The 27,066-nt window shown below is 34.2% G+C and overlaps 1 protein-coding gene across 8 annotated transcripts in view; it reads right to left on the reverse strand.

The window, feature by feature from the left end:
* Window positions 1–27,066, reverse strand: part of DENND4A (DENN domain containing 4A) — a 104,800-nt gene that overhangs the window by 58,735 nt on the left and 18,999 nt on the right. For all 8 annotated transcript variants that reach the window (XM_045823173.1, XM_045823172.1, XM_045823171.1 and 5 more), the window contains 7 exons: window positions 18,788–18,866; window positions 16,440–16,570; window positions 15,087–15,419; window positions 8,216–8,465; window positions 3,000–3,069; window positions 1,176–1,345; window positions 103–344 (listed from right to left, as the gene is read on the reverse strand). In XM_045823173.1, coding sequence (XP_045679129.1) covers window positions 103–344; window positions 1,176–1,345; window positions 3,000–3,069; window positions 8,216–8,465; window positions 15,087–15,397 — 1,043 coding nt within the window. In that variant the 5' untranslated portion in view covers window positions 15,398–15,419; window positions 16,440–16,570; window positions 18,788–18,866. The remainder of the gene's footprint in view (window positions 1–102; window positions 345–1,175; window positions 1,346–2,999; window positions 3,070–8,215; window positions 8,466–15,086; window positions 15,420–16,439; window positions 16,571–18,787; window positions 18,867–27,066) is intronic.

Genomic DNA, 27,066 nt, shown 5'->3' on the forward strand with positions numbered 1-27,066 from the left:
TTCCATATAAAATTTACCAATGTAATTAAATTACCAGTACAAATATACCACACATAATGGAAAGATCTGCCAAATTTTGAACCAGGAAGGCTTCTAACTTACTTCTCAATTGGGAGGACATGAGGCCCAGAGATGGAATAACGAAACAAAAAAGTCAGAAACTTCCTGAACGCATCAAAAAAAGGCCAGTGAGAAAGAAGACAGATGCACTTGCTAGTGTGAACTGTTTTGGAACTGTCAGACTTCCCATCTGCCGATGATGCTAAACCCAAAAGAAGTCTCTGTTTTTCTGTGAGATTCTCCTCAGGATATGGTTCATAAAACTGAATAGCAGCACCGTAGACCTGGAAAACAACGTAATATGTTTACTAAATATACCTTATATCATTTATTCAAATCACATCATTAGTTAAGTATTTAATGAATGAGCCCTTATGAGCCAGGACATAATGAGCCATTATATGCCTATGAGTCAGGCAAGGTGCCAGGTACTAGGAACACAGTAGTGAACAGACATTACTCTTTGCTTTCTTGAAGTATATTAAAAAATAAAATAAAATTTAAAAAGTACATAAGTGCTACTCTCATATCTTTTTATTTTTAAAATAATGTTTTTCAATTATATTGCATTTGTTTTATGAAGAATGGAAGAAATTATATCAATATTCTATATAAGAAAATGATCAAGAATTATTATTAGGTAGACAGTAAGACAATGTTAGATAAGGAAATCCAAATTCCAACTTTAGGCAATTCACTGAATTTCTCTGGATCTCAATTTCTCAATCTATAAAATGAGAATGTCAGACTAGATAATTTCCAAGGTCCCTTCTAACTATGATAGTCTATGATTCTAAATAACATTAAGTATTTAATAATGCCTTTTGTATTACTTTCAAAGCTTTAATATCACAGAAAATAAAGCAATGAAGGATCATCATTTGATCATTAAAAAATCATTGACCACATCTACAAGAAAGCATTTGGGTATATGGAACAGAATACAAATTCTCTTTTCCTATGTCCCTGGTGTAGTTACCAAATGAAAGAGGTATGTACACCAGATTCAATTCAACCAGTTATTTTTTCCTACTGTTCCTTGCATTATATAAAACTTAAATTAAAAATGTACAAGGGATTTACTGATATAACTTGTTAAAACACATAGTACCTACCTTTTCAGCTGAGGCTCCAGTTAACACGAATGTAGAAAATACAGGGAGAGGGTATTTGCTATTTGGTGGCCAACATTCAATTGTTGCACCCATTGGTAAACAAAATAGGGGAACAGATTCTGGAAGTGAGAATGACTCATAATCTTCTTGAGGATATCTACAAATTAGACCTATGAAAATGACATAAATATTAGGTTATTGTCTCTTGAATTTTAGTGCTCATAATTTGAATGATGCTGAAATACTTTAACACATATCAAAGTTCAAAACATTACATATACAAGGTGAGGTAAAAGTAGGTTTATAGTTGTGAGTATGTGAAACAGAGTTTATTCTTGTATTATTTTCCATAAGAACTGTAAACAGACTTTTGCTCTACCCTGTATGTTCATCAAATAACTGAATGGCTCAGAAGGATTCATACAGATTTTAATCCTCCAACATTATAACTATTGATATTAACCACTTAATATTTATCAAGCTTCATCCAGAAAGGCCAAGAAAGGCAGGCAGAAAAGATTATCTTAAAGAAATATACATAAATACACACATACCCAAAAATTCAGTTTGTGGTCACACTATTTTAAAGTACATGAATATACTATTTTTAAAAAATATATACCTACATATATCCACTTTATCAGCTCTCAATAACTTTCCCTCAGGGGTTTTTACACATTAAAATAAATATCCCATAGGATTACATACATAATATCTAGCACAAATACAAGAAATATAAAAATAGAAGAGTAATCTATTTATATTTATAGTATTTTCAGAATAGTATCAACTCAATCCCAGTTTCTAAATAATCCCAAATTATATGAAGATAAAGTTTCAAGTGGCCTATGCTTTCATGTTAAATGACTAGTGTACAAAGTGGTCCAGGAATCTTCTATTGGACACATCCTCCAGCAGAGTCTTGTACTGGATTTTGTGGTACTAGAAACAGAACATAGCTTCTCTGAACTTGAACAGTAAAAGTCAAGTGAAAGCCATCACTAGATATGACCATAAAAACAAAATGATAGCTAGGAATATTGGTCTGCCACTAATATCTAAGTGATTTTGGACAAATCATATATCTATAAACTCTGGTTTTCTCATCTAGAAGTTAGGTGAACTAGATAAAGTCCAGGGCAGTTCTAAAATTCTCTAATTATATGCTGGCTGGCCAGTAGACCCCACGAGGGTCTACAGGTAACTGTCCACTACTCTCTCAAGTCATGAGGCAACAGTCTAGGCTTTAAGTAGTTCAGCAATAGTGATGAATTGTAGATCCTGAAAAGTCAAAGGCAGAACAGAAAGGTAAAAGTCTAGGACACCAATTTTAAATCTATATTAGTTAAAAGGCTGAATCTGCTCTCTTGCAAATAAGATCAGCATGTTTAATATTTTGAGGTTTCTGGCAATTGAAAATTTCAGCTATGTATTATAAAATCACAATTATGATATTTCAGATTATTATGAAATAATTATACATGAACTATAGATTTGACTAAATCTGATATAAATATTAAAGAAACATTAACTGGAAAATACTTTTCCACATTTTCTACTGCTTTAAAAACTTCAAAGAGAGCTAATTTCTACTTATTATTTATTTAAACTGAGTGTTTAAAAAAAACCCTTCTTTTTAATATTTATCTTCCATTAAGCATCAATAAATTTATGGATGAAAACAAAATCGAATCAAAAAACATGGGCTGCAGTCCCAGTCCTGACACTAATACATTGTAAGATGGGTTTTGTTTATTTTCTTTAATATTATTGGTCCCCATAATACATTTACATATTAAGTATCCCATGAAAAATTATACTTACCAGCTTTGTAAGATATAGTGTTAGTCTTTGCCACGGACTTTTTATAACATAAGTATACTGCTGATCCCCACTGAATTAAAAAAAGAAAACATCATTATTTTTAAAAGGTAGTAACTTAATAAAATGGAATCTCTCTGATCTTTCTATTATATATTATCTAAGATATAAAAGATTACTCTCTGTTAGCTATTTTTCAGTTGGTTATTGTGGGAGTATTTTATTGGAGTTACTGCCCACTTTTCTTTCAGAAGTAAAAATTAACTTATTTTTTCCTTGTAACAGTAATAGCATAAAAATTTGTCCTTTTAAAACAAAATTAATAGCAAACTAGAGAAATGATCCCTGAAAGTATAGTCTTATTATATGAAATGTTAAAGGGACTTAATTGAAGAAAAAGAAGAAAATGAAAAACTATGAACAGTAAAATGACAACAAACTAACAACTATCAACAACTAAACCTAAAAAACAAAAACAAAGTAAGCGAACAACTAGAACAGGAACAGAATCACAGAAATAGAGATCACATGGAGCGATATCAGCAGGGAGGGGGAGAGAGGAGAATAGGGAAGAAGGTACAGGGAATAAGAAGCATAATTGGTAGGCACAAAATAGACAGGGGGAGGTTAAGAATAGTAAAGGAAATGGAGAAGCCAAAGAACTTCTATGTACCACCCATGGACATGGGTTCCCTAAGGGAGGGAACGCTGGAGGGAGGAGGAGTACAGGGTGGAGGGGGCTGAAGGGGATAAAAGACATGGGACAACTGTAATAGCATAATCAATAAAATATACTTAAAAAAAACTAAGCCACAGCAATTTAGATTTTATTCTAAATCCAAAATTTGGAAAGAAAGGACAAACGAGGAAATATCTACTCATGTGCGTATACCTTCCTTTTGATTCCATAACCTCTTTTGGATATTGCCAGATTTTTCTGCAGCTCTTTATAACAAAACTCAAGAGTAGTAATTTGCCATATCCACTCCCTTATATCTCATTCTCTCCTTAAGCTACTTCAAAAGAGGTTTTAATTTCACCATTCCTTAAAAGAATACCTTTATTTAATGATGCCAAATCTAATAGTTGATTCCATCTTCATTTCATTCAACCTCTCAGCAGATTTTGATACCACCAATGACTCTCTTTCTGAAACATTTTCTTTTCTTGGCTTTTGAGGCATTATACCCTCCTGGCCCCTCCCCACCAAATCTCTGGCTGCCCCTCCGTCTCCTCTGTAGCATCCATTCTCCCTTCCTGATCACTAAATGTGATCTCTTCTTTTCTTTACTTTCTCTAAATGATCTCATACGTTTAGTTCTATGGTTTTAAATAACTGCTACTCCCAAACTCGATGTTTCAGTCCCAGCTGAAACTGAGATGAGGAGGACTGGGTGAAGCAGATTTTGGGGTGAAGAAAAGGAGTTCAGTTTTAGACATGTTAAGTTTGAAACATCTATTAGATATGCAAGTGAAGAATCAAATGTAGCTAAGGCAAGAGGTCTGAAATGGAGATGTCACCACTTGACATTAGGTGGTGACAGATATATGCACACAGCACATTTCCTTACCTCCTTTCAGTCTCAACTCAAACATCGCTCTATTATTTCATCACCTTAAATGCAGTAACAAGCCTCCCTCTACTCTTCTCAGTCCTCCCTATCACCTCTATCTCACTTTTCTTCCCTGCACAGACTTACCGCCTTTGGCGTATTGTATATTTTCTTATTTATTATCTGCTTCTCAACACTAAAATATAAGTTCCAAGATGGCAAGGGCTTTGTTTTGTTCAGTACTATATCGGTAGCACTTAAAACAGTGCCTTTAATGTAAAAAGGCTTTAAAAATATGTTGCATGAGATAGGACACATTTGTGCACACATGACGGAGTACCTGCATAGACCAGCACATAAGAACAGACTCGTACCACTGAAGACAAACATATAGAGAAAATAACCTTCCTTTAAGAAATATTTTTTCAATATTAAGAGACTACTACAACAAACACCCACTTACCACCAAGATTTAACAAATGTTAACAATTTACCATATTGGCCTCAGATATTTTAATTTATAGAAAAACAAAAAATTACAGGTTTAACTAAAGCCTTATCTTCCACTCCTTTCTGGTCTCTGGAGTTAACTACTAACCTAAAGCCAGTGCATATTATTTACATGCATTTAAAAATTTCCTACTATACAAATATACAAAAAAAAAAGTATGCATTACTGTTTTGTACATTTTAAATTTTACATAAATGAGGGCAAAGGGGGGAAAATTGTGACAACGGTAATAGAATAACAATAAAAATTGTTAAAAATATAAGTAAATTTTACATAAATGATGACATGCTGAATATATGCTTTTATGACTTACTTTTTTATTCATTTGTATGTTCTTGAGAATGAGTGAAGTTAATCTAATTTCTTGATCTAAACTACTGGATAGTATTCCATTAATGAATGAATGTTTATTTTGCCCATCCCCCTACTAATGGACACTTAGATTGTTTCCTCTTTTTTCTTTTTGCTATAGTAAACAATGATGCAATAAATTGGCTCCTCACCTACAAACTTTTCTTGGTTTCTTAAATACTTTTTCTGTCTCCAGGAGATCAAATGTTAAATCATGCTTAGGGCAGCTCATTGCTGCATTAGAATTTTGTTTTTATAAATGTTTTAGTACTTTTGTAACAAAAGAGTGGATGTGTAAAAGTCAAGTGGATAGATAATATGAATGTAGATCAAGCTGGACTTTTAGTTTATCAGGTGATTTAAAAAATTATAAATAAATAAAGGGCTCTCTATTGAAAAGTCCCAACTATAGTTCCCAATAAGCCAAATTTTGTGAAGATAAAAAACTTTCAATGATAACCTTTGTGATGATAAAAAGGGAACTATATGACCATTTGGATATGGTAGAACCCAAAAGGATTATTTTAAAATGAAGAACAGATGTTCAGAGATACAGTAAAAATTATGGGGCTCTGGAGAAAATTAGCCATGATATCAAAACCGCAAGAAGATTTTCTAAATATTTTTCACATACAAGGTTCAGCCAAAACAAACAAACAAACAAAAATATAGGAGGAGCCATGTTCTAAAAATACTTCAAATGTTTAACCTACAAACTATCCATATTATGATTTGCCATGGCAAAAACATACTTTCAGATGCTTTCTTTATTCAGGAATTAGATACATGATTTAATTACTTGCTTTGTTAATAACTACTCTACTTTTCTAAATAAACTTGCTAAAGAAAGTAAAGGAATTAGCTAAAGAACATATATGCATAACCCAGTGACACAAATAACAGTGTGGTGATGCCCCAAATGGAAGAGGGGGTGGGGACTGGGTAAAGGTGGGCAAAAGAAGGGGGAGAATGGGGACATCTGTACAGTGTGAACAACAAAAATAAAGTTAATAAATACATTTTTGAAAGGTTGCAAAACAAGAGGTATTACATGGAGTATGATGTTAATTCTTCCAATCCATGAACATGGTACATGCTTCCACTAGTTTTTATCTTCCTCTATTTCTTCAATGTCCTATAGTTTTCTGAATACAGGTCTGAAAAATTCAGATTTTACCTCCTCAGTTAAGTTTATTCCTAGGTACTTTATTTTTTTGTTGCAGTGGTAAACAGGATTGTTTTCATTTCTGGATATTAATTTTGTATCCTGCTACTTTGCTAAATTCATTATTAAATCTAATAGTTTTTTGTGGAGTCTTTAGGGTTTTCTATGTACAATATCATGTCATCTGCAAATAACGACAGTTTTACTTCCTCCTTTCCAATTTGGATGCCTTTTATTTCTTTTTGTCTGATTGCTGTGGCTAGGACTTCCAGTAAAACTGGTGAAAGTAAAACTGGTGAAAGCGGACATCCTTGTCTTTTTCCTGATCTTAAGGGAAACAACTTTAGTTTTTGCCCATTGAGTATAATGTTGGCTGTAGGGTCATTTGCATAGAGTATGAAAAAAATACTCTCAATGATTCAAAAACTGAGGAGTCTCAAATTTGCCAAAAGTTGGCTGTATTCTCAGCTACAAATTTTTGTATTTTTGTACCACATGACCATTTTTTTTCTTCCAGCTCTAAAATATTATGATTCTACTCAAAATCAATCAAAGTCCAAATTATTTAAAGCGTATGGTTCAAAGAGTAAAAACTAATAATTGTTGAAAACTCTTTCTGTACATAAGCTTAATGGGTGGTGGAGAGGTAGAGGAAGTTCTTTTGAGGCCAAAGCTGTAAGCCTGGTACAAAAATCATGTAGGAACTTGAGAAAAAATTCAACACATATTTCCTCCTGTCCATTAGATTGGTTTTCTTTTTCCTCATTTAGAGATCTAGTAGACAAATACATTAAGAAGTCATTCACACATAGTCTCTATTTGGATCATCAAGGGTGTGAGTTTAGGTGGTAAGATAAATGGCCTGCAGACTGACTAACCCTCGGGGCATTCCATTGTGTAGAGGTGAGGGAGATGGAAAGGAATCAGCAATAGCAGAAAAGGAAAGACTGGTGAGGTAGGAGGAAAAATAGAATACATAGAAAAAGAACACATCTTCTTTTCTTCTGTTTCAAGAAAGAAGAAGTGATCATCTATGTCAAAACTTACTGAAAATAAGATGAAGAACTGATCATTTGATTCAACATGAGCAATCTTGGTAGAATGGTGGAGACAAAAGTCTAACTGAAAAGTGAAAGTGAGGAAGGGGACAGAACACAGTCAACTTGTGAGATGTTTCATTATAAAGGAGAACAATAAAATGGGGCAATAGATGGAGGAGGAGAAAGGGGTCAAGTTCTGCAAACATGGAAGAAACATGGTTTGCATGCTGGAGAAAATAATCCAAGAGAGAGGAAAACGGATGATTCAAAAAGTAAGGAAGAAGAATTGCTGAAGCTATGTACTCAAATAGGTAAGAAGTATATGGGATCTAGTGCACAAATGGAGGGAGGGGTTAACCTTGGCTAGTGCATTACTTTTTCAGTAAGAAGGAAATTTTTTTTAATTAAAATAAAAAGGCTTTTTGCACAGCTCTTTCTGAAAGTACAACTGAAGTACTTTCCTAAACATAAAATATCCAACATCTTTAAAAACATATTTTTACATTAGTAATTATGCTATGCTATTTTCCAAACAAAGATGTTAGGTTATGGTCATTTTCATCAGTGGCTAATTTTATCAGTGCAAAAGAATCACTTACCATACTGTTATTGAGATTCTTGTCAACTTTGCAGAATGTGTGTGGTGGACTTTCTCCTTTACTGGGTATAATAATACATATGTCTGTGACAGCCAAGGTATTCTGAGTCATGTTTTCAGAGGCTCTTCGGTAGGTGATATAAATCTTTTGTGATGAGGTACTGCCGCTAATATTTGCAGGGCGTCCATAGGGAGTATTCTGAATAATCTCACACCCCTGTTTCAATCTTTCTTTCCAGTCATATAAAACTCTAAAAAGTAAATAAAGTAAATGAATACACAAACACAAAGCACCCTGAAATACGAAAGGTAGTATCAGGCATCATGAACTGATCCTTAAATGTAGCAGAGAGTTTGTATTACGCAGTTTGCAAGTTTGAATTACGCAGTCCCATGTAAAATGAAAGGATAACTGCCCTTTTCTATCTAAAGTTTAAGTAATGTAGGAAAAATTCAGATTAAACTTTGTATTTGTTGACATAAACCACAGGATATCAACAATTAAGGGCAAAGGTACTTGCTTTAGCATTCCATTTAATGGATTTGTTTATTTTTGTCTCTAACACCAAGCATCTTCTTGATAAAAAGCAACTTTGTATTGTAGCCAAAATTAAAATTTTAAAAAGGCTCCTTAACCAGAAGGTATGGAACCTGCTCACACAATTTTACTTCCAATACTCCCCCCTCAAGTTTAGGAGATAAATTTAGGCTTTCAAAAAAGAAAATAACCTCAAAATTATGGGTGAACGACATAGGTTTGTTTTTCCCCTTCCTCCTTATTATGGTAAAATCATAGGCTTTTCATAAGGGCAGGCCAGGCATCCATTCCTTAAGTCTTCTAAATACTATACTTAAAGTACTTGGGGACACAAAGAAAATGTCATGTCTGAATAACAGTTATTCTTTCACAGATCTCACCAATTTGACTTTAAACTAAGTCCTTTACATTACTCAAACAAAAAATTAAAGGTCTACTATATTAAATGTTTTTGCTATAGAAATTGCTTTAACAGGCAATGTCCCCAACATTAATCAGTATTTCCTTTCATAAAATCCTATTATACAAAGAAAATTTAGTGCCAGAAATTGGTCAAATTATTTTTTTTAAAATCTTGGATATGAGGATATAGTTTATTGATTTTAGAGAAGAGGAAGGAGGAGAGAAAGAAAGAGAGAAACCCTGATCAGTTGCCTCTCCTACACACCCCGAGTACCCAACTGCAACCTAGGCATGTGCCCTGACCAGGAATTGAACCAGTGACATTTTGCTTTGTAGGATGATGCCCAACCAACTGAGCCAAATCGGTCAGGGTAATCTAATATAATATTTAATTTCCCTTTTTGTCCTGTCAACAAAGAAATTTTCTCAATATTTTATTTTGAATATTTAGAGTAAATTAAATGTTTAATCATAGCAACTATGTTTATCCTATTGTTGGCTTAATTGCTTATTCCTTCTCCTCTTGATTTTTTTGTTTTTTTTTTTTTAAATCTTAAAAAAGGCACTGTAACAGACAGAAATTAGACACATCTAAATTCAAATTCCCACCACTTGTCACTGACTATTGCATCTTAGGCAGTTACTTAATCTTTGAGCCTTATACTACTCAGCTATAAAATTTAAAAAATATAACTCATAGTATCTTGAGAAAATTAGATGAGAGTGTAAGTCACATCTCCAATAAGTGCCTGGTACACAGATGTTAAATTAAAAACAAGAAAATAAAAATACAACACAGAAAAATAAACCACTATTTATTCAAATTCTTAAAAGATGTAGAATATTCTCAAAAGATGTAGAAAAGATGTAGAAAGATACCTACTTTCTTTAATCAGATATTGTGCTTTGCAGATATTTTACATTACTATATTTTATTTTTTAAAAGATTTTACTTATTTATTTTTAGAGAAAGGGGAAGGGAGGGAGAAAGAGAAGGAGAGAAACATCAATGTGTGGTTGCCTCTCATGTGCCCTATACTGGGGACCTGTCCTGCAACCCAGGCACATGCTCTGAATGGGAATCGAACCAGTGACCCTTTGGTTCACAGGCCTGCGCTCAATCCACTGAACTACACCAGTCAGGGCTATTTTTTTTTTAATTTTTATGTTGTTGGATAACATTTCTTGTCCAAATTGTAAGCTTTTAAGGATACAAAATAAATATACATAAATCAGTTGCCTTTTTTTATATACTAGCTTATCAGAAAGAGAATCTAAGAAAACAATCCCATTTACAACTGCATAAAAAATAATACCTAGGAATACGTTTAATGAAGGATGTAAAACACATGTACTCAAAAAATTAAAAGACACTGAAGAAAGAAACTGAAGAAGATACGAATAAATGGAAGCATATACTGTGTTCATGGATAGGAAGAATTAACATCATTAAAATGTATATACTACCCAAAGCAATCTATAGATTAACACAATTCCTATCAAAATACCAATGGTGTATTTCACAGAACTGGAACAAATTTTCCAAAAATGTATATAGAACTACAAAAGACCCCAAATAGCCACGGCAATCTTGAGAAAGAACAAAGTTGGAGGTACCACATTACCTGATATGAAACTATATTATAACGCTAAAGTAATCAAAACAGCATAGTACTGGCATAAAAACATATAAATCAACGGAACAGAGAGCCCAGAAATAACACCATACTTATATGGTCAATGAATATTTGACAAAGGAGGCAAGAACATACAATGGGGTAAAGACGTCTATTTAATAAATGGTGTTGGCAATATTGGACAGATACATGCAAAAAAAATGAAATGACCACTTTCTTACACCATATACAAAAATAAACTGAAAATGAATTAAAGACTTACATTTAAGACTTGAAACCATGAAATTCCTAGAAGAAAATATAGGCAGTAAAATCTCAGATATTTCTTTTAGTAATTTTTTTTCTGATATAGCTCCTAGGGCAAGGGAAGTGAAAAAATAAACAAATGGGACTATGTCAAACTAAAAAGTTTTTGCACAGCAAAATGAAAAGACAACTCACTGAATAGAAGGTATTTGCCAATGATACATCTGATAAGAGGTTAATATCCAAAATCTATAAAGAACTCATACAACTCACCCTGGCTGGTGTGGCTCAGTAGATTGGGCACCAGCCTGGGAACCAAAAGGTTACCAGTAAGCCCCCAGCCCCTGTACCTCCCACAAAGTGGCCCCAGGCTCAGCACTAGCAACAACAAGCTTTGGATCTCAGTTTGGTTTACCAGGGAACCTCCAAGCCAAGCACAGACAGCAGTCATCTGCAGATTGCTTTACAGCTCAGGCAGAGAGGCCCTGAGCAGAACCCAAGGGGCAGCTGACCTTGGCCTGCACCATACTGGAAACCCAAGAACCTGTGCACCCAGTGGACAGCTACTGACCACATCGGAGCACCACCACCCTGCCTCTGCACAGCTGATCCTCCATGGAGGAAGGAGGTTGGTGGTCAGTGGTAACAGCCAATCCTTGCAATTGACTGGCCTGGGTAAATTCCTCTCATTGACCTGCCAATAGCAATCAAGGCTCAGCTACAGGAGGAGGGTGTGCTCAGCCCACATGAAAGGTATACCTCAAGTACCCAGCTTGGGTGAAAGAAGAGGCTGTATCACTGAACCCTACAGAACTCCTACTATATTAGGCCACACTACCAAGACAGGGAGTCATAGCAGCTCTACCTAATACATAGAAACATACACAGGGAGGCTGCCAAAATGAGGAGACAAAGAAACACGGCCCAAATGAGAGAACAGACTGAAACTCCAGAAAAAGAGCTAAACAAAATGGAGATGAGTAATTTATCAGATTTAGAGTTCAAAACACTGGTTGTAAGGATGCTCAAGGAACTTAGTGAGAACCTCAATGGAATAAAATAGACCCAGGCAGAAATGAAGGATATACTAACAGAAATAAAGAACAATTTACAGGGAATAAACAGTGGGGTAAATGAGGCCAAGAATCAAAGCACTGATATGGAACATAATGAAACAAAAAACAACCATTAAGAACAACAAAAAGAAAGAATCCAAAAAAATGAGGATAATGTAAAGAGCCTGTGGGACTACTTCAAGTGTACCAACATTCACATCATAGGGGTGCCAGAAGGAGAAGAGAGAGAAAGAAATTAGAACTCTATTTGAAAAAATAATGAAAGAAAACTTCCCTAATTTGGTGAAGGAAATAGACATGCAAGTCCAAGAGGCACAGAGAATCCCAAACAAGATGGATGCAAAGAGGCCCACGCCAAGACACATCATAATTAAAATGCCAAAGGTTAACAATAAAGAGAGAATCATAAAGGCAGCAAGAGAAAAGACATTAGTTACACAGGGGAGTTCCCATAAGACTGTCAGCTGATTTCTCAAAATAGATTTTTCAGGGTAGAAATATTCAAATTTTTTGGCATGAATTGACAAGAAATATTGAAACTCATGAAGAATGCGGACCTACAGCCAAGACTGCTCTACCCAGCAAAGCTATCATTTAGAATTGAATGGCAGACAGAGCTTCCAAGACAAGAAAAAGTAAAGGAGTTCATCATCTCTAAACCATTATTATATGAAATGTTAAAAGGACTTATTTAAGAAAAAGAAGATTAAAACTATGAACAATAAAATGACAATAAACACACACCTATCAACAATTGAATCTAAAAAACAAACTAAGCGAAGAAGCACACAGACAGAATCATGGCTATGGACAGTGTTTTGATGGCTGCCAGATGGGAGGATGGTGTGGGGAAGAATGGGTGAAGAGGTGAGGGGATTAAGAAGTACAAGTAGGTAGTTACAGAATAGCCATCAGGATGTAAAGTACAATACAGGAAATGGAGTAGCCAAAGAAATTATACACATGACCTATGGACATGAACAAAAGGACAGGGATTGCCTGAGGGAGTATGGGGTGCTAGTCGGGGGAACTAAGAAGAAAAATTGGGATAACTGTCATAGCATAATCAATAAAATATAATTTAAAGGGAAAGAAAAAAATAGGAGCCTTTCCTCAACCATATACAAAATTAAATCAAAAGGTATCAAAGACCTAAATGTAAAGGCTAAAAAAACCTGTAAGACTCTTAGATAAAAACTCAGGCGTGAATCTTTATAACTTTAGGTTAGTAAAAGTTTCTTAGATATGACACCAAAACATAAGCAACAACACCAACAACAAAAAAAGTTAAATCAGACTTCATCAAAATTTAAAACTTTTCAGCTTCAGAAGCTACCATAAAAAAGTGAAAAGATGACCCACAGAATGGGAGAAATTATCTGTAAGTCACATATTTGGTAAGGAACTTGATACTAGAATATATAAGAATTCTCAAATCTCAACAATAAAAAGACAACCCAATTAAAGACAGGAAAAGGGCCCTGGCTGGTGTGGCTCAGTGGATTGAGTGCCAGCCTGTGAACCAAAGGGTTGCTGGTTTGATTCCCAGTCAGGGCACATGCCTGGGTTGTGGGACAGGTCAGGTCTTTAGTAGGGGGTGCACCACAGGCAGCCACACACTGATGTTTCTCTCCCTTTCTTTTTCCCTCCCTTCTGTTCTCTCTATAAATAAATAAAATCTTTAAAAAAAACGGAAAAGGATTCTAAATAAACATTTCTCCAAAGATATACACATGGCTTATAAGCACATGAAAGATGGTCAACACCATCAGCCATCAGGTGAATGCATATCAAGACCACAATGAGATGCTACTTCACACCCATTAGGACAGCTATAATCAAAATGACAATCAGAATGTTGGGTAGGATGTGAAGACATTGGATGCTTCATACCATGGTATTACAAAGCTGATGGGAATGCAAAGCAGTACAGAGTGTTGGAAAACACTCTGGCAGTTCCTCAAAAGGTTAAACACACAGTTACCATATGATCCAGTAATTCAACTTCTAAGTAAATATACAAGAGAAATGAAAATGTGTGCCCATACAAAAACCTGTCCATGAATATTTCCAGCAGTATTATTTATAATAGCAATAAGTAGAAACAACCCATCTGATGAAAGGGTAGGTTAATTGTAGTGTATCCACAAGATGGAATATTATTCAGCCACATAAAGGAATAAAGTACTGACGCAATCTACAACATGGATAAGCCTTGAAAACATTATGCTAAGTGCAAGAAGCCAGTCATACATACACACATACCATGGGCTCTGATTCCATTTATATAAAATTTTCAGAATAGGCAAATCTATACAGAAAGTAGACTGGTGATTAGGGAGAATTGGATAGTGACTAGAGTGAGTACGGGATTTCTTTTTGGCATGATAAAAATGTTTCAAAATTTATTACAGTGATGGTTGCACAACTCCATAAATATACTAATTACTGAACTGTACACTTTAAATGGGTGAATTTATGGTATGTGAATTATATCTCAACAAAGCTGTTATATTGAAAAAGGACCCCCAAGTTCAATATAGTACCCTAAGGAAAACACTAATTTACCTCAAGATCCCTTTATGATCCAAACAGACTTAAGCATCCATTTGTAATGATCATTACAGCAGATGCTTAAAAGCCATTCTTTTCTCACACTTTCAAAATAATTTAAAATTTTATTATCAGGATAATACATTAATGTTCTGGTACTTTTCTATAAATGTTTTTCAAATTCTCTCTCCCGACCTTTAATAAAAAGAAACTTAGACAAAGTGTTGGGATGCTGTAGGTCAATGGGACACTGAAAAGGTATAAGGAGCACAGTGATAGAATACAGAGTTCTGGAGATACATACATATTTTTTTCTAAAGCTCCACATATCTATCAATAAAAAATTCTGAACATTTACTTCAAAATGTACAAGGCATATTATTTGGATTCATAACAATAGTTATTTTTTAAAAGACTTACCCCAGATCTGTAAGGGGAGGCTTATCTCTTCCTCTTCTATAGCAAAGGTAAATCTGAGGCCCCACAAGACTTCCATTATTGAGGTCAGCTGACAATCCAGTTGGGGTAACATCAATACACATATAATCCCGTGGCACTTCCTCCCCAAGAGATTTAATAATAACTGAAACATCTGTGATAGGTTCTTTCGGTTTTGCTACTTTGTGACAGGCATCATTGAAGTGAATTTCTTCTTCAAGAGGCTTGGAAACATCAGTTAATCCTGCTACAACAAAGTAGTCAGCAACACGAGGCCCCTTATCTTCAATCATCTTCCATTACAGAAGGTTACATCTAAAAGGAAAACATAAGACTAATATTTTCCTCTAATAAGCCAAATAAGTGTAAGTGGTTTGTATGCAAATAAAAAAACAAAAAAACTACAAAAAATGCACTACCTCCTTGATAAATACACTAGAATACATTTCACTTTCATATGTAAAAAGTATACCTTTTTTTAAAAAATGAAAATATATTTAGCATTTAGATGACCTAAATAGACAGAAAATAAATCCCCCACATCCATTTAAATGCATAGAGTAACATGTAAAAATGTAAGGGAAATTCCCAGGGCCCCAAAACAGTGTGGAAACCAAAGGCCAGAAAGAAGTATATAAAAGACATTGTTAAAAATTACAAGGGAAAGAAAATATTTAATATAGAGATGAATAATTAATATTATTTCCAAAAAACTGTATTAAACCAAGAGACTTCCATTAGCATGTGAAATTTATGATCTTTGTGGAAAATACTAAGTAGATATTAAGACACAATACCTGTGTTGTCAAGAGTCATCAGAAATTACTTGGAAAGAGCATTTGAGGAAAGCATTCCTAATCTCACCAAAACTTGGAATTTTTGTTTGGTACATAAGAGCAAAAGCTGTTAAACAATTAGGAGATAAACTGTCTTTCTTTCATTCATTCACTTTTTTGGCGGGGAGGTAAATTTCTTTCAATTCATTTTGGAAACTGGGGGCCACACAAAACAAGCATTTGATTCAACAGTTCTCTAAGTATTCACAGTAATACACAACCCTGAAACAACTTTACTCAAGCTGTAGTAACAACACCAAATGCTACACTATTAACTATGTATAGTTTTTAACTCTTTGTTCAACATGATGCAGATAACTGAAGGAATTAGCTCAAAAAGTGTTTATAGGCATATTCTTAAAATTTCAGATACCTGCTTAGCAAGTATTTCACTTCAAATTACATCTGTTTTCTTTGAGAACAGAAAAACAGGAAGGATATGCTCTCTTTTCCTTAAAGGTTCATTAGGACTAAGAAATCATTATAAGGATGCTCTTACCCATTCAGTAACTTATGATGACTTGTTTTTCTTGCTTTCAATCTCTGTCCAGTCAACTCAGAATCTTTTTAAATTTTTTTCTATAGCTCCATTAGGTCAGAGTCGTTAAGCATTTGCTACTTAGGTTAACCCTGAGGACAAAAAAGGGAAGAGTGGAAATCAACAGTAACATTGTAAAGATACAAGAAAAACAAAAAATCTGAACATAATAGTTTTACCAAACTATAAAATATTACTGAAATGGTAAAATGAGCAAAAGTCTTTGAAACAGATCTGATAAGCAGTCACAAACTCAAGACATATATAAAAATGGTCAATAGCTCAATGGGCCAATCCAGCTGTTCCTCACTCCAGTGCACTTAAATAAGCTGGGAGAAATTTTCTTTTTTTTTTTTAAACATAACTCCACAGGTAATAATCTGATTTAGTTCATTTTTCTTATATTATGAAAACCAGAGATCTCAATCTCATCTTTTTTAAACTTCACCTCTCATTTTTCTCCCAACTAAGGTAATCTACTGTCCTTCAAAAGCAGTTTTGCTCTTTTCCTCTTTGAAACTACACTAAAGTATTTCCTCTTTTAGTCATTATATTTTTTCAAAATATTTAAATTTATTTGTATTTTTATTTAAACTTTATGAATACCACAAAAGAACAGAAAGAAAAAGAAATTCAACAATCCCCATACACAGTAATAAATATAGTTTACATTTGACAATGTTTTCTAGTTTTCTTAGAGAACAGAAAATATCCTTATCTTTATGCAGTTATAATATAGAATACAAATACTTGTATTTTTATTAATTTAATAAGCATTTTTCAAAGCTTCTATAATGTTCATAATTATACTAGATGACTACATAATATTACATCAAATAAAAACAGTATTCACTATATCTAGTACCCCATTTTTTCATTCCAGCTAGTTCCAAAGTATGCTAGATAGATGCTTAAAAATATTTGTTAAATGAAAGATCAGATCACTTTATAATCTTTGTCAAGCATATTATAATTAACATGTCTTTTTTCGTTAATTCAGAATCGATTTTCTGAACTTCGATCATTTTAAATACTAGAGTTGAATGCAGAACAGACATAGAGAAACTAGATAATCTGAGTCTTGTAACCAAAACCCAAAACCATCAGGACCTGAGGCAAAATTAGACACTTATTCAAGAAGTAACTGATTCATTCATTCAATAAGTTTTTCATAATTACTTAGTAAGATCTGACACTATTCTAGGAGCCAGTGAGGATACTGATGAAAGCAACAGCCTCTGCCTTCAAGGCATTCCTAACTTAGTTCTACTTTGGCACATCTCTTTCTGTACTTTTATTCCACCGCTAGGCATTTTTGCTCCTATCTCCCTTCCAGAGTCCAAAAGTTTCCTTCCCATTTTCCCTCCAAAGGCCCATATGCCTAAACATGATGCCATTCTATGGAAATTTTGAAAAAAAAAAGAAAAAAGAAATCTTATTTGTGTATCATATTTAAGAGTAGGTTAACTTTTTTTATTTATTGAGTTTAGAGGAGGGTTGGGAGAGGGAAGAGAGCGAGAGGGAGAGAAACACTGAATTGTTATTTCACTTATTTATGCATTCATTGTTTGATTCGTCTATGTGCCCTGACCAACGATCAAACCAGCAACACTGGCATATCGGGATGATGTTCTAACCAACTGAACTATGCAGCCAGGGCAAGAACAGGTTAATTTTCTTTTGAAAATGTTAAACCAACACAAGGCAAACTTGACTTTGTAAAAAAAAGTAAGTTTCATTAACCCAAATTGATGGACTATGTGGAGCAAACTTCTTGAGCAAGAGAGGCTTACTTGCCTCCCAAGTCTACTTTGGAACCACCTCCCCTCTAAATACCTATTCCCAAGCAAAAATCAACAACAAAATAACTGTGTAATTTGACAGCATCCTTATGAAAGATTACCAACCCCTGATTTATTTTTTAAAAAGTTAAGCTAGGGGTAATAGACATTTAGAGGGGAAGGGATCTTATCATTAGTCATAATCTAAACCCTCATTTTATAGTCAAAGCACGAAAGGGGCTTACTTAAGGGCACCTAGCTAGTTAGTGGCAGTCTGGGTACAAACTCAAGTGTCTTAACCCAGTGTTCTTTACATCTGAGGATGTTACTTCTAAAAAAGTCATTAATGCTGGTCAAGGGCACATCTTAAGGCATTTTTCAGTAAGTTCTTTTGTGTCACTTGTTACTCATAATCATTATGTGGTGAATATATGCCAAATTCTGTGTAAGAAATCTGGTAGATTAAACTGTTTAATACAGAAAACAGCTAAGAGAAATAAATCAAAATGAAAAACAAAAAGTACTTACACATTACTGAAGGTCTTTCTTTGAAAAGGATGCCAGATCTGAATTTGTGAATTCTGTAAGCCTCAAAGTTGGAGAAATACTGTATTGAAAAGAACAAGAATTGAGCTTAAATTAATCCCAAATATTTCTCCCTATGATGTCTTAAAGTTCTGTTAACAATGATAATTTTCAAACAAAATGCTTACATACATTGTTTTCATATGACTAAGAGCCAATAATTTCCAAACACCAGCTGTTCCAGAAAACACTTTTTGTTCAAAAACAGACACACATACAGCAGATAATGGAGAGGAAAACAAGAAATAAAAGAATGACACAAACAAGTAAATATACAGAAACAAGGAATGTGAGAAAAAAAAAATTCCACTTCTGGGACTTTATATATAGTATCTTATTCCTAGAGGAAAAATGTACACACTTAAGACAATTTAAATATAAACTCAAGCAACTTCAATATACATAAGAAGTTTCAAAGAAATCAATACCCAAAGTATTTTCCCTTTGCTAAAAATTATTTATATTAAAATTGAATCAGTTATATCAAATCCTTAACAAGGTTGCAATCTTATCAAGGAACCCAGGTCTTCTATCCCAGACAAGTGATGTTGTATTATGGGATTCAGTAAGTCATTATCATATTTTCTTAAAGTTATTTAGTGAGTTGTAGTTATAAGTAATTTTTAAAAATTTTTTATTGTCGTTCAATTAGTTGTCCCTGTTATCGCCCCATTACTCTCCTCTGCCCTACCCACCCTCACTTCCCACTTTCAATCCCTGCTCCTCAGTGACCCCCCTTGCTGTTGTCTTTGTCCATGGGACCTTTATACCTGTTCCTTGACAACCCTTCCCCTTGTCTCCCCTTATCCCCTCCGCCCCTCCCCTGGTTAGTGTCAGTTTGTTCTTTATTTCTGTGTCTCTGGTTCTATTTTGCTCGCTTGCTTGTTTTGTTGATTAGGTTCCACTAATAAGTGAAATCATATGGCATTTGTCTTTCATGACCTGGCTTACAAACAGAAAGATGATGCCACTGATGAAGTCTTAGAGCAGCAATTTTCAATCTTTTCACCTCATGGCACTCACAAGCCAATTACTAAAATTCTGCGACACACCAAGACACACATTTTTTTGCCGATCTGACAAAAAAATAGGTATAATTCTGACTCATTCACACTGGATGGCTATTACTGTGTTGGTTGTCATTTTATTATTTGACAATCTAAGAGAAAAGAGGCCAGTGCCCCTGGCTAAATAGTCAGGTATTGCATGTTTTAAAAATTCTTGTGGCACATCTGTTGAAAATTGTCATCTTAAGAGTATAACCAACCCAACTGTATTGTACCAAATTACTATGGGTTAGCTTTATAATGCTGAAGATGCACAGGTAGAAGTTTCAGTAAGAGTAAAATGCTTTTACAGGAAAGCAAGCTGAAATGCAGTAATCACAAGCCCATCAAGAGGAAGAAACCACAGCTTTAACCAATCGGGGTGCCCAACCTACGGCTCATGGGCCACCTGTGGCCCAGGATGGCTATGAAGGTGGCCTAACACAAAATTGTAAATTTACTTAAAACTTTTTTTTTTTTTGCTCATCAGTTTTCCATTAGTGTTCTTGTATTTAATGTGTGGCCCAAGACAACCCTTCTTCTTCCAGTGTGACCCAGAGATGCCAAAAGATGGGACACCCCTGGATCTACTAATGACAAGGAAACAGCAGCAGCAACAGACATCAGATTTCCCTAACTTACTTAGTCCTTGATATGTGATTGTGAAAAATGGGAGAGAAGGATGGAAAGGGCCAATGTTATTTGAATCAAGATTTGATAAAACGCCACCCTGACTGGTGTGGCTGCAGTTGGTTGGATGTTGTCCCACAAAGTGAGAGGTCACAGGTTTGATTCTTGGTCAAGGCACAGGCCTGGGTTGCAGGATTAGCCCCTAGTCCAGGCGCCTACCATAGGCAACCTATCAATGTTTCTTTCTCACATTGATGTTTCTCTTCCTCTCCGTCTCTCTCCCTTCCCTTCTCTCTAAAAATAAATAAATAAAGTCTTTAAAAAATGTGATAAAGTGTCTAGGAATGGAATGGAAGGTGAAAAGAATGAATGAGAAATAAAGTTAAATAAAATCTTGTTATATTCTGGACTGCTAGAACTGGCCAGAATGAATATGTTTTAAAAATTTGAACCTCACTCTACCTCAGACTCACTGAAAAATTTCAGTCAGTAAATACAGAGTGGGGTGTGTGCGTGTTATACATGGTCCGGAAGAAGTAACACCACTGAGTGTGGTTGGTAGGGTATGTGTATGTTCCACATGAGATGGACAGCAATTTGAACATTTCACCTAAAATGTCATATGATGTGCTTGAGTGCGACTTTGTTATGTTACAGAATTACATGCTTATGATGTCATAATAAAAGTTTTTTATGTAGTAAAAAAGGGGCATTACTTGTGCTGGGCCCTTTATATATAGTAGATAGTAATCTGCTAAAACATTTAAAACCAATATCAGATTATCACAAAAATTTTCCAGTTGAAATACTCTCTCTATATAAAAATACTTTTAAATTTTGAAAATTACAACTCTTGTTTTATTGGTAGACCATCAGGCTTATTTAGATGCAACTATGAATTATGATTATGCTATAATAAATTCCAAGCACATTTTCTGCTACATGAATTTCTTAATATAGTAAGAACTTTTTTTGGACAATAACACTCTTGATCCACTAAACTTAATCTTTATTACTCAAAAAACAAATAGTATTTTCTTAAGTGTTGATACTTTTAGATTACTTTATAGTAACATTTACAATATCAAATATTTCATCTTTGACAGAATAAACTTTCAGAACCTTTACTTTAATTCCATGAATTATATAAAAAAATGGCCCATTACTAGAACAGATTTTCTATTACACAGAACATGAGACATATAAAACTGACATCATTTAAGTGTTTCCAAAGTTCTTCTGCTAGTTAAGACAACACATCACGCCCCCGGCTAGCGTAGCTCAGTGGATTGAGCGCGGGCTGGGAACTAAAGTGTCCCAGGTTCGATTCCCAGCCAGGGTACATTCCTGGGTTGCAAGCCATAACCCCCAGCAACCGCACATTGATGTCTGTCTGTCTGTCTGTCTGTCTCTCCCTCCCTCCCTCCCTTCCCTCTCTAAAAATAAATAAAATCTTAAAAAAAAAAGACAACACATCACAACTACTGCTTTACTTTCCACATATCTGTAAGAAAATTTGGAATAAAAAATGGGTAAAATCCATTTAGTAGTGCATCCTTTGATGTAAATGAAAAGACATGACCTACAGAGTAATGTATCAATATACTTCCTAGAGCTATATATATTACCTTTCAGCACAGACTCCTTTACAATGCTTTTTAAATTATATTTGTTTCAGGTGTATATCATAATGATTCAATATTCATATATATTGTAAAATGATCACCACAATAAATATATTTAACACCCATCACCACAGTTACAGAATTTAGAAAATTTTTTTCTTGTTTTGAGAACTTTTAAGATCTCTCTTAGCAACTCTCACTTATGCAATACAATATTATTAACTATAGTCACCATGCTGTACATTACATCCTCATGACTTATTTCTTAACTGGAAGTCTGTATTTTTGACTCCCCTCATGCACTTTGCCCACTCTTCACCCCCTATTTCTGGTCCCACCAATCTGTCCTCTACATCTATGAGCCTGTGTGTGTGTGTTCTACATTTCACATATGAGCAAAATCATACAGTGTTTTTGTTTCTCTGTCTGACTATTTCACTTACATAATGTCCTCAGGTTCCATCATGTTGTTGCAAATGGCAAGATTTCATTCTTTTTTTATAGCTGAATAATATTGCATTTTGTGCTTATATATTCAAATATATAAACACCTAAGAAATGTGTGATATATACATACAAATATATACATGTTTTCTTTACTCATTTATCCATAGATAGACTTGTTTCCATGTCTTGACTATTGCAAATAATGCTGCAATGAATTTAAGGGTGCAAGTATCTTTTTGGATTAGTATTTTCATTTTATTTGGATAAGTACCCAAGAGTGAAACTGTTCAGTCATATGATAGTCCTATTTTTAATGTTTTGAGGAACCTCCATACTGTTTTCCATAGTGACTACACCACTTTACATTCCCACCAACAGTGCACAAGAATTCCATTTTCTCCACATCATTGCCAACACTTATTTTTGTCTTTTCCATAAGAGCCATTCTAACAGGTGTGACATGATAGCTCATTGTGAGTTTGATTTGCATTTCCCTGATGATTAGTGATGTTGAGCACCTTTTCATGTACCTGTTGTCCACCTGCATGTCTTCTTTGGAAGAATGTCTATTCAGGTCCTCTGTCCATTTTAACTCAAATTATTTGGGCTTTTTGCTCCTGAGTTCAATGAGTTCTTTACATGTTTTGGATATTAACCCCATGTCAGTTATATGATTTGCAAATATTTTCTCCCATTCAGTAGGGTGTCTTTTCATTTTGTTGATGGTCTCTTTTGCTCTGCAGAAGCTTTTTAGTCTGATATAGTCCTACTTGTTTATTTTAGCTTTTGTTGCCTTTGCTTTTGGTGGGGGGGGGGGGCATGGGGGGAAAGCATTTCTAAGACCTGTCAAGGAACTTATGACCACCTATGTTTTCTTCTAGAAGTTATATGGTTTTGATCTTATATTCAAGTCTTTATTGTGTATGAAAATAGTGCTTCAATTTCATTCTTTTGCATGTGTCTGGCCAGTGTGCCCAACACCATGTATTGAAGAGACTATTCTTTTCCCATTGTATATTCTTGACTTCTATTTCATAAATTAATTGACCATATGTGTATTATAAGTTTATTTCTGGGCTCTCTGTTCTGTTCCATTAATCTTTGTGTCTGTCTTTTTTTTTAAAGTCAATACCATACTGTTTCATTTACTATAGCTTTGTAATCTAGTTTGAAGTAAGGGCATAAGATGCCTCCAGCTTTGTTCTTCTTTCTCAAGATTGTTTTGGCTGTGAGAGATCTTTTGTGGTTCCATACAAATTTTAGGATTGTTTGTTATATTTCTGTGTAAAATGCCACTGGAATTTTTATAGGGATTGCACCAAATTTGTATATTGCTTTATGTATACAGACATTTGAATAATATCGATTTTCCCAACCCATGAGCACGGAATATCTTTCCATTTATTTGTGTCTTCTTAGATTTCTTTCATCAGTCTTACAGGTTTCAGTGTACAGGTCTTTCACCTCCTTTCTTAAATTTATTTTTAAGTGTTTTATTCTTTTTGATACACTTGTAAATGGCACTGTCTTCTTAACTTCTCTTTCAGACAGTTTGTTACTAGTATATAGGAACACAACAGACTCCTGTACATTGTTTTGTATCCTGCAACTTTACTAAATTTATATTTGGAGTGGTATATCAATGTGCTTCCTGTAGCTACATATGTTAAATTATCTTTCAAGAAGATTTCTTTAAATAACTATTATTTTCAATTGAAACTTTTTCTTTTGAGATTGTTGTAGGTTCACATTCAGTTAAAAGAAATAACAGAGATCTGGTATACATTTTACCCAGTGTCTCTCAGTGGTAACATCTCACAAAACAATATCACAGTTGGACATTACACTGATGCAATTTACCTATCTTATTTTGATTTCCCCAGTTTTACTTGAACTTATTTGCATGTTTGTTTGTGTATTTAGTTAGATGCAATTGTATCACTTGAGTAGCTTCATGTACTCATCATCAAAGTTAAGATACAAAACAGTTTCATCACAAGGATCCCTAGTGCTGATATTTTATAAGTCCTATCCCCTCCCCACTACTGTTCCTAATCCATATGGAGTGTTATATATATATTTATATTTATATTATATAAACATTATATTTGAACATGATTATACAAACATATAAATGCACAGACATATGTATGCACACAAAAGATAAGAAGGATGGAGTGATTATCTACTAAATCACAATGAAAATCAATCTCCTTAGCTCTGAGATAAATTTTTTATCATAGTTAAATTCCAGACTGGATCAAGTGTTCTATTTTATGTTCTACACTGGAACATAAAATAATGCTACAAAACAACTATAGTGGGGATTCCTAGATGCATAAGAACATAAAAAGGAATCTTTTACCGTGTTCTAGGGCAGCCCTGCCGGTTCATGGAAAAATTAAGTTGGAACTAGAGTAGCTGGTTTTCCATTGAGAATATGGATCTGGTCTGGACTGAACAGGAACAAATTGGAAATAACTAATTGTTAATATACAGATACCTCTTGTCTCTCCAAGTATACTATAAACAATTGAAAGGCAGGAACTCTTTTTTACCTTTTGATCCAATCACATAAATTATAGCAGTTAAAAACACAAGGCAGGTATATAAATATTTATTAAATGAGTAAGACTAGCATAGTATAAAAAGGGGAAAGTTAAGACACCACAGATTCAAAACATTTTAGAGCTAGAAGGGTACAGGGAGATTTAGTTTCGATTCTTTTTATAATGGAAGAAATTGAGGCATTTGAGTTAAATAGCTTGCCTAAGACAAAATACATCAATTTATAATTCAACTCTCATTTGATTTGGAGTTCTACTATACTATACTTCAATTCAAGAATGGAAGCAAAGAAAGCAATGCTCTGGGGAGACCTCTGTGTTAATTACTGAACATAGGCTTTGACAAAGAAAACTAACAGGTAACCGGAAGATGTTAGACTGATTGAAGAGAGTGGGGCAATTAACAGGCAAGAAAAAGAATGGATGACCAAAAATAAGAGAAAGGAGTAAAGTAGAAAAGGAAAAGAGTTGAACAAAGAGATATAAGAAAACAAATAAAAAAGATGGCCAGGCATAAAAAAAAATAACCAGTGTAGAAATGGGAAAAAGTGAGAAATTATTACAGAGGAATGGGGAAATGGTATGTGGAGAATTTTTTTATAATCCTCACCTGCCCATCTGCTTATTGATTTCACACAGAGAGGAAGGGAGAGACAAACATAAACATTAAATGGATGCCTCCCATACACACCCCAACAGGGAATCAAACCTGCAACCTAGGTATGTGCCCTGACCAAGAATTGAACCCACAGCCTTTTGGTATACTAGACAATGCTCCAGACAACTAAGCCACCCGGCCATGGCTATATCTGGAGAATTTTTAATGCTATTTACATTCTTTTAAAATAAAGAAACTATGAGATTTACCATTTCTACACAATGAAATCAGAGTCCCTATAAACTAACATTAACAACAAAAATTAATTACCAGTCTTATACTAAAAACCTGTTCATATTCAACACTGTATACGAAATGCAAATACACGGTGCTCACCAGTCTAGAGTGAAAAGGAAGTCTGATTTTAAATTTTCTCTCTTGCACCACCTTTTTTTTACTTAACTTCCCATATGCATACCACTCCCACATAGTGACGTTCTTACTTCCTCTTTGAATCATCATAAAGCATTTGTTCTGGTATCTGAAACAACTTGCTACTTCTGCTAAAATCGTCCCAAAGCTTTCTCTCAAACACACAATATCTGGTTTTTCTTCTGTATTTTACAGTCATATATATATATATATATATATATATATATGACTCGAGGAGTATTCATGAGGTAATTAAAATATATATTTATATAAGATGAGTAATCTAAAATTCAGCTGTACTAATATATAAATAAAAATGAGATACGCTGGTTAAAAATATCACCTTTTCTAAAAAGTAGATATACAAGATTTATAGTTCTGTCATTTGATTAACGCTTAAAATTTCAATTTCACCACCTTAATTTCACCACCTATTTAAAGATACTTTACACCTTCTTAAAAACCCCTTGGTGGTGGAGACAAAATGCAGACAACTGTAACTGAACAATAAATTAAAAAAAAAAAACACCCTTTCCATTTTCCCCCACAAACTGTAACAAAGAACAAATTTATTTGTTAATAAGCACCTGACTGAAAAGGACTTTGAGAATTAATAATTGAACACAACTTTGAGAACTGTTATTCTTCTAGTTAATGATTGATATAATTTTAAGTATATTGTATTGATTATGCTATTATAGTTGTCCCATTTTTTTCACCCTTTTTATCCTCTATGCCCTGCACCCCCTACCTCTAGCATTCCCTCCCTGCACATTGAGTTTCATGTCCATGGGTCATGACCCATGGGCTTCTCCATTTCCCATGCTATTCTTATCCTCCCTGTGTATTTTATGCCTACCAATTATGCTTATTCCCT

This window comes from Phyllostomus hastatus, unplaced genomic scaffold (genome assembly GCF_019186645.2).
Source record: "Phyllostomus hastatus isolate PE091 unplaced genomic scaffold, TTU_PhHast_1.1 phas_scaffold_501, whole genome shotgun sequence".
Classification (NCBI taxonomy): Eukaryota; Metazoa; Chordata; class Mammalia; order Chiroptera; family Phyllostomidae; genus Phyllostomus; species Phyllostomus hastatus.